The sequence below is a fragment of the Tiliqua scincoides genome, chromosome 7, assembly GCF_035046505.1.
Source record: "Tiliqua scincoides isolate rTilSci1 chromosome 7, rTilSci1.hap2, whole genome shotgun sequence".
In the NCBI taxonomy this organism is placed as follows: domain Eukaryota; kingdom Metazoa; phylum Chordata; class Lepidosauria; order Squamata; family Scincidae; genus Tiliqua; species Tiliqua scincoides.
The window spans coordinates 8,587,484-8,598,743 of NC_089827.1; the positions used below are offsets into that span (position 1 = coordinate 8,587,484).

The following is an 11,260-nucleotide window of genomic DNA, read 5'->3' on the forward strand; positions in this document are numbered from 1 at the left end:
ACGCATACAGCAAATCCCCCCTCTCCACGTCGCTGAAATGGTCCAATGGAAAGGCAGAGGCCAATACGGTTGGTTCCAGCGGCGTCGCAGGAGTTGCCAGAACGTGACTGTGTTCAGCCACGAACTGCCTCAGGGACTCCGGCTCTGGATGAGGTTGACTCCTGAAACCTTTTCCATAACTGGATGTAGCCACAAGGCAGTGGAGGTTTGGGATCAGAGTTTTCCTTCTCTCAGATGAGCTGCCTTCCCAGGCTGACGAGTCCCATCTACCTGGTGGCTGTTTAGTCGCCTCTTACGACAAGTACAGCCAAACTGATGGCCTATTCTTATCCCCAGCCCCCAGGGGTTTCTTACACCTTATTCTTTTTATAATATATATTTTCTTGCAAGCCAGCTGAAAATTACCTCCCCCCTCCCCCCCCCAGATTTTGTCAGGAAAGTATCTAAATATATTCACGGGGCTTATGTGCCTTGACTTGAGATAATAAGAAATGTTTTTTTGATGACCTCACAGAGCTTTAATAAGATGCTTAAAAAAAGATGCCAACTTAATTAAAATGCTGCAATAGGTAGGTCTGCTGTTCCCTGAAGAGGCATATGACTTCACAGCCATTTGACTTCATTCATTGCAATACTTTCTTTGAACTGCATGCATACTGTCAAGCTAAATAAGTTACGGTGCTCAGGGAAATAGCGAATCTCGGCAACTTGTGCGTACAGGTAGTTTTCTACCATAAATGTAAGCTGTGGTAAAATGAAACAATATGTTATGTGTTAACACAGATTTTTTGAAAGGTTGTTTAATGTTTTCTTTATGAAAGCATCTATGTGGAAGTTTTAAAGCACGCAACTGTGTGAGATAAGAGCTTGGGCCTTCAAAGGGGACACAAGAGTTGTAGTTGGCTTATAGATGTGATGAAGGACAAGGCTGGTTGAGAGTGAGATGGAGTCAGTTAAAAGCCAACAGTAGGTCAGTGAGAGTTAAGAGGTCAGCTGAGCAATTAGAGAGAAGAAAGTAAGAAGGCAAAGAGACTTGAGGAACTAAAGGAAAATTGCTGACTGGATAATATGGTAAAGTTGATATTATTTTAGGACAGGGGTTCCCAAAGTGTGTGTCATGATGCCTTAGGGCATTGTGGCACACTCACAGGGGCGTCACGGGATGTCCCCAGTCGCCCCTCTCACTCGTTTCCCCGGGCGCTGTTGGATCTTGTGAAATCTTGTGAAATAAGATCTTTGATCTTATTATCAAGATCAAAGATAGCAGCACACAAATCTCATGAGATTTGGGAGCCATCACCTTGAATCTCATGAGATTTGGTGAGATCCAAGATGGCAGTGAACAAATCTCACCAAGATTTGCACACTGCCATCTTGGATCTCACCACTTCTCATGAGATGGCAGCAGTTGACTCATCCAGGAAGCCAAACACTGTGCTGAAATGATAATGAAACATGTGCCTTTATGTTTGAGGGAAGTGTGTGTGTGTGGGGGGGGGGGTTGGGGAGAGAGAGCATACATAACAAGTGGTGACAGAGGGCTGAAGTTTCCAGCAAATCTCTGGCAGGGGAGACACCACACAAGGCAATGGCAAAATTAAAAACAAGAAAATGTTGGGCATTTGACAGCCATGCAATTAGTAGAGGGCAGCGAGTGCATTATTACAGGTACAAATTGCTTATTTGGGTGCATTACAGGTGCACATTTCCTAACTGTGGTCTGGTTGTCTCCTATTAAGGAGCTGTACAGTCTCGTTTTGCTTTTTTTTTCCCCCTTGAAAGTATGGCTATGGAGATCATATACCATGGATATTTTAAAGGATTTAATCAACTTTTAGAGCCAGCCACATACCAGGGAGCATTTAATCAACTAGCCTGTCTGTTTTCCTTTCCCTAGGTGGTGTTTGTATTGCTCAATCCCTAAAAATTCCCCGTGAACCAAGACCAGGAGAGTTCGACAAGATCATCAAGCGCTTATTGGAGACCCCCAACGCTCGTGCAGTCATCATGTTTGCAAATGAGGATGATATCAGGTGCTTGTGTCTTTCTCTATTTCAGTCCTGTGTAGGATGGGCAGCCTGTTGCTGAAAGTCATATTTTTAATCCTTCAGGCTGCTTGTTTTGTCGAGCACTTTAGGACTAAAGCCAATGCAAATTTGTGACATTTGTGACAACTGTATCAGTACTTCCCAAACCTTTTAGCACAGGGACCCACATTATAAAATGACAATCTTTGCAACCCACTAGACCAGAGACAGAGGGGGAGAGAGAGAGAGAGAGAGAGAGAGAGAGAGAGAGAGAGAGAGAGAGAGAGAGAGAGAGAGAATTATTTGTTAACAATAATAATTATTAAATAATAATAATCAGGGTCCAGTGCTCCTGGGGTGGCAAGAGACCTCGCATATAGTATGTGTGTGTGGACATTAGCTAGACCCTCTCTATAAATGGAATTCAAGGATTCCCCCCCCCCCAATTTTATTCCAGGGTACTATGAAGGCTACTATTCTGCTGGCATTCATTGGCATCTTTTTAGATTGTGAGCCCTTTTGGGACAGGGAGCCATTTAGTTATTTTATTGTTCTCTGTAAATCGCTTTGTGAACTTTTAGTTGAATAGCGGTATATAAATATTGTTAATAATAATAATAATAATAATAATAATAATAATAATAATAATAATAATAATAATAATATGTATATGCTTTTAACAATGATAGTAAATGGGACTTACTTTTCCTACTTGATGATGTCACTTCCAGTCCTGACATCAATTCCAGTGGGTCCTGACAGATTTTCATTCTAAAAAGTGGGTTCCGGTGCCAAAAGTTTGAGAACAGCTTATCTTTGGCATGCCAATTACTAGATAAAATTGGAAAATGTGACATTTAAATTTGGGTTATGAAGATTACCTCGTACCACAGGTTAACATTCCAGCTAACAATTTTCTTCTGCAAACTGGACAAAGGTGCTTGCAAATAATAGTAATAATAATGTTTCATAAACCTTTCATGATTCACCAAAAATTGGCTCCTGATCCACTGGTGGGTCCTGACCCACAGCTTCTCCATTATAACATTCAGTGTCCGCTTCTGCACAGAGGCCAAAGGTGTTCCAGGTTCCCTAGAATTATAGGGTTTGTATCATGGAGACGGAACAAGTAGTCATGACGAATAGGAGAGAAATAGGAGGGAAAACATGCAGTAAATTCTTATGTTCAAATAACCAAATATAAAATTAAAGGAGAAGGAACACTTGAATGAGATAAAAGCAGCTGATGCTTTGACTAACATTTCAAAATAACAACTTGTTTTGTTTATTTGCAGGCGAATATTAGAGGCAGCCAAGAAAACCAATCAAACTGGACACTTCCTTTGGATCGGCTCAGACAGTTGGGGATCTAAAATTTCACCCGTTTCTCAGCAAGAGGAGATTGCAGAAGGAGCAGTCACCATTTTGCCCAAAAGAGCTTCCATTGCTGGTAAGACTGTCCCATTGATTCTTGTGGGGACGAGACAGAGACCTTCAAGTGTAAATGTCTTGTCGCTTTGGATTCAGTACTGCAGGGAATATTTGGAGTTAAACCCTTTTATGGTGCATTGCTGGTGACAGGAACTTTGAATTATACTTGCATTATGGTTACCTCAGCTGCATTATCATCTGGTTATCTCATGTATAATCAGTTGTGTTGCTAGGGGTGTGCGGGCCACAGTAGGTGATGCACATGGTGGTTAGGAGTAATACCATCATGTTACGAGATGGTATCATGTCGTATATACTATTGGATGTGGACGTTCCTGCAGAATGCAATGCAAAAATCCAGAGTGAAATATCCCCTTTCTTTCAAAAGTTATGGTCAAAAAACCGGAGAACAAAAATGCATAAAGCCCTATGGAAAGTGAAACTGAGCCGTATGATGCTTTTACTCAGGAGTAAGCAAATTTGCCTTAGTCCATTGGAAAGGGCAGGCTGAAAGGAATCCAATGACACCAGAATGGTCCTGATCCAGTGAATGCAGCCCCCAAAAACACCTGTGAAGGAAGACCCTCCCTCCAAGCAGACAAATTTATTGAGCCCTATGAAAAGCGAAACTAAGTCTCATGGTCGCGTTTACTCGCGAGTAAGCAAACGTGCCTTGGCTGGTGGTCAGGCTAGGCAAAGGGGAATGTGAAACCACCAGAATGGTCCTGACCTGATGGAACTGGAGCTCAACAAATGCTCCAGAAGGCAGCCTCCCCCCCCCCCCCCCCACTAAAAAGGATCAAAACAGAGGCTTCAGCTGATCTGGTGAACTTTTTTGAGACTTGCAAAGCCAGGTGGAATCTGACAGTGATCTGGTTTAAACAGAAGTTCTTAAATTGAACTGGGCACTGGCTAGGGCTGAAAACCTTACTGATTTTGGACGGGGGGGGGGAGTGTTATTGCAGGCAGGCTGTAGAGGAAATTCACTTGGTGGACCAGGGCTGGCTTCTGTTTATTTAATTATTTGTTTTACTTTAATTATTTATACTTATTTATTTTAAATTGCATGATGGTCACTTCCACCATGACATCACTTCTGGTGGGTCTTGGACGGATTGTCATTCTAAAAAGTAGGTCCCAGTGCTAAAAGTTTGAGAATTGCTGCAATAAGGTGTTGGTGTAAAAGAGCAGAATACAAATCAAATGAAACTTCACAAAGTTTGAAGAGAATAGGAATTAAGAGACCCACTCAGACCCATTGGCAGAATAATTTTTGGAGCAAATCTTTCCCAGAACAATAGCCTCTGTTCTCCTTTTCTCATCCTAGACTGCAGAGAATTGAAACTGCAATTTGTTCTTTGTTGTTATACATATAATAAAGGTTTGTACACCCTTCCATTAACCAGCTACACCTTTGTATCCGCTGATTTGACACCCTCTGATTTGACTCACAGTTGATACCAGGGTCCACCTTTAATGCCGTGTAACCAGGAAAGAAAGCACCAAAATCCAAATTCATACCTTTGTGTTGTTCAATAATAATTTATTCCATTAGACTCCATTATTCACTCCACTTCGTGGCTGAATGTGGTATAGCACCCATACCAACACATTCTGGGGTGACAATGGAGGTGCAAGAAACCTGGAAGTGGATCTTTAAAGCTTTATTTTCCACTGATTTAGTATCCACTGATTTTTTTTTAATCCACTAGGGGTTCCAGAACAGAACCACTGTGAATAATGAGATACGACCTGTCCTGAAGCCATTTCTGTCCAAAGTTGCATATATGCAACAGGGATAAAATGTGTACACCTGTGGGCTGGGCAGAAGTTGGTTAAGGAAAAAAAAATCTGGCCTCTTATTGTTTTGAAAATAATGTATGTAACACAGACATGAATGGTGTTTCTTTGATTCCACCCAAGCAGTTTTCCCCAATAATTTGCTATGTTTTCGAAAGGCTTTTTAAAACACCTGTGCTTTTTTCTCCCCCCAAAATTCTAGGTTTCGATCGATATTTTAGAAGCCGGACTCTTGACAATAACCGAAGAAATGTATGGTTTGCAGAATTCTGGGAAGAAAATTTTGGATGCAAGTTGGGTTCTCCTGGGAAGAGAAACAGCAATATTAAGAAATGCACAGGTAACTACTCAAGTACAATTATTCTCCAACTTCCTTTTTCCAAACTTTCCCCCAAATACTATGGGAGAGAATTTTGTGAAAAAATTGAGCTTTGTCATCAACTGAATAATTCCTTGGGTCAAATTGCTCCCATTCTTCACTCCTGAACCATGGTATTTTCACTCATATGTTGTTTATCCTTTATGGAACAATTAATAATGATTCAGATCAATGCAAATATTTTTAATTGTTGAAAATACTTTGGGTTGAACATAGGTTGAAATGACCATGTCAGAATTCATCTTCACTGGTACCTGTGCTGTGTGGACAAGGGCTTTCTCCTAATCTACTGATTGTAATGGGTTATGGCCAAAATTTTGGTGATCCAAAAAATTTTGGTAGTCCAAACTTCTGGTAGTCCATTGTATGATCAGTGATTTCCTTGGAATAGTCATGACTCAAGATACAACCATGGTGTATATGTGAGCGCCTCTTAACAATGGGGCTATGTTCTCCCATCTCCGCTATTATGTGATTAGGTCATTAAGTGAACATTCAGCTCAATCTAGTGCCTTTGCTGTGCCAGCCACTAGCTGGCACAGGCTACTGGAGATAGATTGCTTTTTCTTTGCATTAAGAGCCTCAATCAGACACTCTGCTGCAGGCTATGGGAGACCTGACTGCCTCAAGAGCCTCTGTTGTGCTTTGACCACTGTCTTTTATGTGGTCCATTGTTAAGCGGAAGGTTGTTAAGCAGTGCATGCCTGTATAGAGTGAGAGGGTTGGAAGTCACTATGACCAACCACTGTAGTCTTAGGGAAAATATATGATGATAAGATCTATTTTCTGTGATCAAGAGGTGTACCAATAGCATAGCTAATGGGAGACACAAAATGTTTATTGTCAATTACTTCTTGTGGGGATTTCCATTTTGAATATGAAAGGGCATGGAAAGAAGGAGCTTTAACACCTAGGATTTGTCAAGCAAAAAGTACACTCTGATTTGTATGGCATTCAGCTTCAGTCGGTTAATTAGTAGATACCAATGATGCTCGTAGATTCTACATCACATAATATGGTGTCCTCATTGGAGGTGCCAGGGATTGACCTTGGGATCTCCAGAATGCAAAGCTTGTGTTTTGCCACTCTAACATTTTAAGCAGATCATCAGGGGCCATTTTCATGTGGCCATAGTACATGTTACATCAAATACATGTTTCATCCGAGCTAAGCAGCAGGGGCTTGTGGTGCAAGGATGGGCAGGAGGTAGGATCACCCCACCAGCATCCCCTGAAAATTGCTGCAGCCTAACCCAGTGATCACGCACACATTCCACCCACTTGAACCCGTGTAAGCAAGCAGAATGCAGGTGCGATTCTGGGTTAGGTGATTCTGGGTTAGGCGCGATTCTGGGATAGGCCAGGTTAGGCTGTAGCGATTTTTGGAAAATGCAGGTGGAGCTGTTCTACTATACCTGCCACCCCCAAACCTCATGTCCCTGCTGAGCAGTTATATATCACCTATCAGCTATATGCTGTCAAGGATAGTACAATATTTTATGAAAAACTGGAACCATGTTGGGTGGATCATCTAAGTGGATTCAGTTCCAAGAAGTTTGGGCCTGAGTTGCTTACATAGTGGTGACCCGAAGCACTTCTTATACCCTGTAATTTAAAAGATTGAGCAGAGAGATGCTTTCCTTGAAACCTCACTCAAGATGTTAATTAAAATTATTCCTTCATGCATAACCTTTTACTGTAAGGGAAGCCACTTTTATGTTTCTATATGGTTAGCATTTTGTTTTAACTATTCCTCAAACCTAATCAGCCTTTAAATGCCTATGATGACTGACTGCGGTGTTGAAAATAGGAATGGGGGAACATGATTTCAGAAGCCATAAATAGCAAATTCAAATTCGCCTAATTTGTGCAGGTCTTGAGCATGCCATAATATTTGTTTCACTGGATTACATTTATGGTGTGTTATAATATATGCAAAATGTGTATTTGGTATTGGTGAACTTCTGTCCAATTGTATAATCCCATCAACTGCCTTTCCTATATCTATCCAACACTGTCTTTTTGGTCCTATTACTCTAGCTCAGGGGTGTCCAAAGTTTTTGGCAGGAGAGCCACATCTTCTGTCCGACACTGTGTCGGGGGCCAGGGTAAAAAAGGAATTAATTTACATTTAAAATTTGAATAAATTTATATAAGTTTACATAAATGAATATATTAAAAATGAACTTATATGAATGAATGAAGGTCTTGCAATAGCTCAAGGCCTATAAAAGGCCTTGCACAAAGCAAGGCCGACCTTTCCTTTGCTGCCGCTACTGCATCACAGACATGAAACAAGCAGTGGAGGGAGCCCTCATCCCACAGCTCATACGAGAGGTCAAACAGTTGCCCTCACTCTGAGAGCAGTTGTGTCAGGCCAGTGCGGGCTCCAACAAATCTCCGGAGGGCCAGAGGCTCATTGGAGACTAGGAGCTCCCTGAGGGCCACATTGAGAGGCCTCGAGGGCCGCAAGTGGCCCCAGGGCCGGGGTTTGGGCACCCCTGCTCTAGCTCATAAGAACATAAGAAGAGCCCCGCTGGATCAGGCCCCTTCACGCAACTTTTTAGCTCTTAGTTTCCCAGCATTACTGGAATCCATTCCAACAGTATACAACACTCTTCTCCCAAACCTTTATGAGTTATTTTACCCCCTCCCAGACAAGCATACCTTTCTTGCAGAAGCTTTATTTTTCAACATTCTGGTGCCAACGTTCTCTCTCCGCAGTTGTTTATGAACACTTAATGGCATCAGATCTGTTTTTCTTTCAACAATTGTGCGGTGTGGTGTAGTATCTGGAGTTTGTCACACATGGAGCCAACGTTCTAGTCACTACATTACACTAGAATCGGTGAATGTGCAGGAGCAATTGAACTGAAACAACCATTCATAGCTACAACTGCTGCTGCTGAATAACAAGGATGCTGGGGAGAGACCCCCTAATGTTACTGGAGGATACTGATTAGTGGCAGTAGAGATGGCAGATGCAACACCTAGAGAATGGCTAACAGTATTCAGTGCAGGTCAGTGACATCCTGTAGGGCACGTTTCAATCAGCTTTAAGAGTCCAACCGCACTTGGCACCTTCATAAACCATCTATGTACCCTGTGAAGGAGCATGTTCCAGCTATACATATGCACATTGGTAATGTGGTCCAGCAGTGGCGTAACCAGAGGGGGTGCAAAGCACTAAGTTTTGCAGGGAGTTTCACCCCAGCACACAAGTGGCCCCTCCTCTTCAGAGCCATTCAAGGCAGTGGGAGCAAAATGGAGGTATATGCCTCCGTTTTGCTCCCATCACCCTGAATGGCTTTGAAGGGGAGGGAAGAGGTAGCTTGCACTCTGTGGGGAGGCTCCCTTGCAAAACTTAGTGCTTTGCACCCCCCTCTAGCTATGCCACTGTGTTCCAGCTGCACTGTGGGAACAGATTGTGATAGACCAGAGCTTGCACAAATTTCCTGCCCCCACTTGGACATGAATCCTGCTAGAGTAATTGATTACTTGCACAAGTACCCAGAAACTCCTTTCCCTGGTTCTGAACAGGGAGATTTTCCTGTGGAACCACTCAAGAAATTCCCAAAGCAAATGAATTTTAATTCATTCTGGGGAAACCTTCCTGCTTAGAGCCAGTGAGAGGAGCCCAGTGAGAGGAGCCAAAAGGGAATGCAATGCACTCTGGGTCAACCCTGGGAGGGGCCAGGGACCTTGGTGCAACCTGGAAGTTGCACGGAGTTTCAAGTCTAAAAATAGTGCCGGAAGCTGGGAAGTGGCACAATTTGATCATGCAAGGTAGTAGAAGCAATTTTGATGCTTTTTTTGTTTGTTTTAAAATGCTTTCTAAAGTGGACCCTGTTATTCTTAGGGCCCCCATAGTGAGTCATATCTGTGCATGTCAGAGCCACAGATATCGAGGCTGCACTGAATTTTTGTAATATGAAATTTCAGTGTACAGTAAAAAAAAATTCTATTCAAAGTAGTAGCTGAACTGAAATGTTCTTTGTGCTTTGTTTTGAGCTTCATCGGCTTCTGTTATATTGGACACCTAAGGGTTTGAGGACCATAATGGATTATCTCCGTGGCCTAACTCTTATTTCACTATTATCTCCGAATATTTATTACCTGCGTTAGACAAACTCAGCAAAAGCAAGAAGGCTCACACTGCCTGATGTGACGTTAAATCAAACGGCTATCATCACAATCTGTTATCAAGTAATGTATGGGGGTGAAGCGCATTTACCTTTGCCTTTTAGACAACAGATCATATCCCAGATGGCATTCGTATCGTCAGAGCCATATCCATTCACCACATGACGGTTTAGATCGTAAATCTGCCATGTTTTGAGATCTTGTCTGGGTTGCAGCTTTACAGGCACTTGGGTCTTAGAGTGGGTGAATATTTTGAGAGATAAGTAAGCATTAGGCAGACAGTAAGGCAAATTTGGGGTGTGGTGGCACAGAGGGGGAGCCTTGGAGCTTCCTTCAGCAACAAGCTGAAGATAGGCAACATGTCTAGAGTCATGTTGTTGGCAACCTTCAGTCTCGAAAGACTCTGGTATCGCGCTCTGAAAGGTGATTCTGGAACAGCATCTGGTGTGTCTGAAAAGGCCAATTCGGGAGTGACAATCCCTTCCACACTGGGGTCATTGCACTTGCAAATACAGTGTGCCTTCATATCTGTGGGGAGACAGGGGTGTGGCACTGCAAGGACTCACCTGAGAGTGTGCTCTGTGCCCTCCAGAGGTCACGCCAGCCTCCCAGTCTCTTCAGGAGGCCTCCCAGATATGACCAGAAGCTGGTTTTGATTCACATCTGTGACTTCTGGAGGTCATGGACCCAAACCAGAAGTGGCTTCCAGTCAAAGCTTCCATACAAATCGATGATAAGGCCACACCTGGAGTATTGTGTCCAGTTCTGGTTGCCGCATCTCAAAAAAGACATAGTGGAAATGGAAAAGGTGCAAAAGAGAGCGACTAAGCTGATTTCGGGGCTGGGGCACCTTCCTTATGAGGAAAGGCTACGGCGTTTGGGCCTCTTCAGCCTAGAAAAGAGACGCCTGAGGGGGGACATGATTGAGACATACAAAATTATGCAGGGGATGGACAGAGTGGATAGGGAGATGCTCTTTACACTCTCACATAATACCAGAACCAGGGGACATCCACTAAAATTGAGTGTTGGGTGGGTTAGGACAGACAAAAGAAAATATTTCTTTACTCAGCGTGTGGTCGGTCTGTGGAACTCCTTGCCACAGGATGTGTTGCTGGCGTCTACCCTAGACGCCTTTAAAAGGGGATTGGACAAGTTTCTGGAGGAAAAATCCATTATGGGGTACAAGCCATGATGTGTATGCGCAACCTCCTGATTTTAGAAATGGGTTATGTCAGAAGGCCAGATGCAAGGGAGGACACCAGGATGAGGTCTCTTGTTATCTGGTGTGCTCCCTGGGGCATTTGGTGGGCCGCTGTGAGATCCAGGAAGCTGGACTAGATGGGCCTATGGCCTGGGGCTGTTCTTATGTTCTTATGTTCTAAGTCTGGGAGGCCTCCTGAAGAGACTGGGAGGCTGGTGTGACCTCTGGAGAGCACAGAGCACGCTCTCAGGTGAGTCCTTGCAGTGCCACAACCCTG

General features: G+C 43.2%; 1 protein-coding gene across 1 annotated transcript in view; it reads left to right on the plus strand.

The window, feature by feature from the left end:
• The window catches only part of GRM8 (glutamate metabotropic receptor 8), a 504,716-nt gene that overhangs the window by 255,841 nt on the left and 237,615 nt on the right, over positions 1–11,260 (plus strand). The window contains exons 3-5 of the mRNA XM_066634671.1: positions 1,898–2,033; positions 3,323–3,477; positions 5,461–5,598. Of these exons, the coding sequence (XP_066490768.1) occupies positions 1,898–2,033; positions 3,323–3,477; positions 5,461–5,598 (429 nt within the window). The remainder of the gene's footprint in view (positions 1–1,897; positions 2,034–3,322; positions 3,478–5,460; positions 5,599–11,260) is intronic.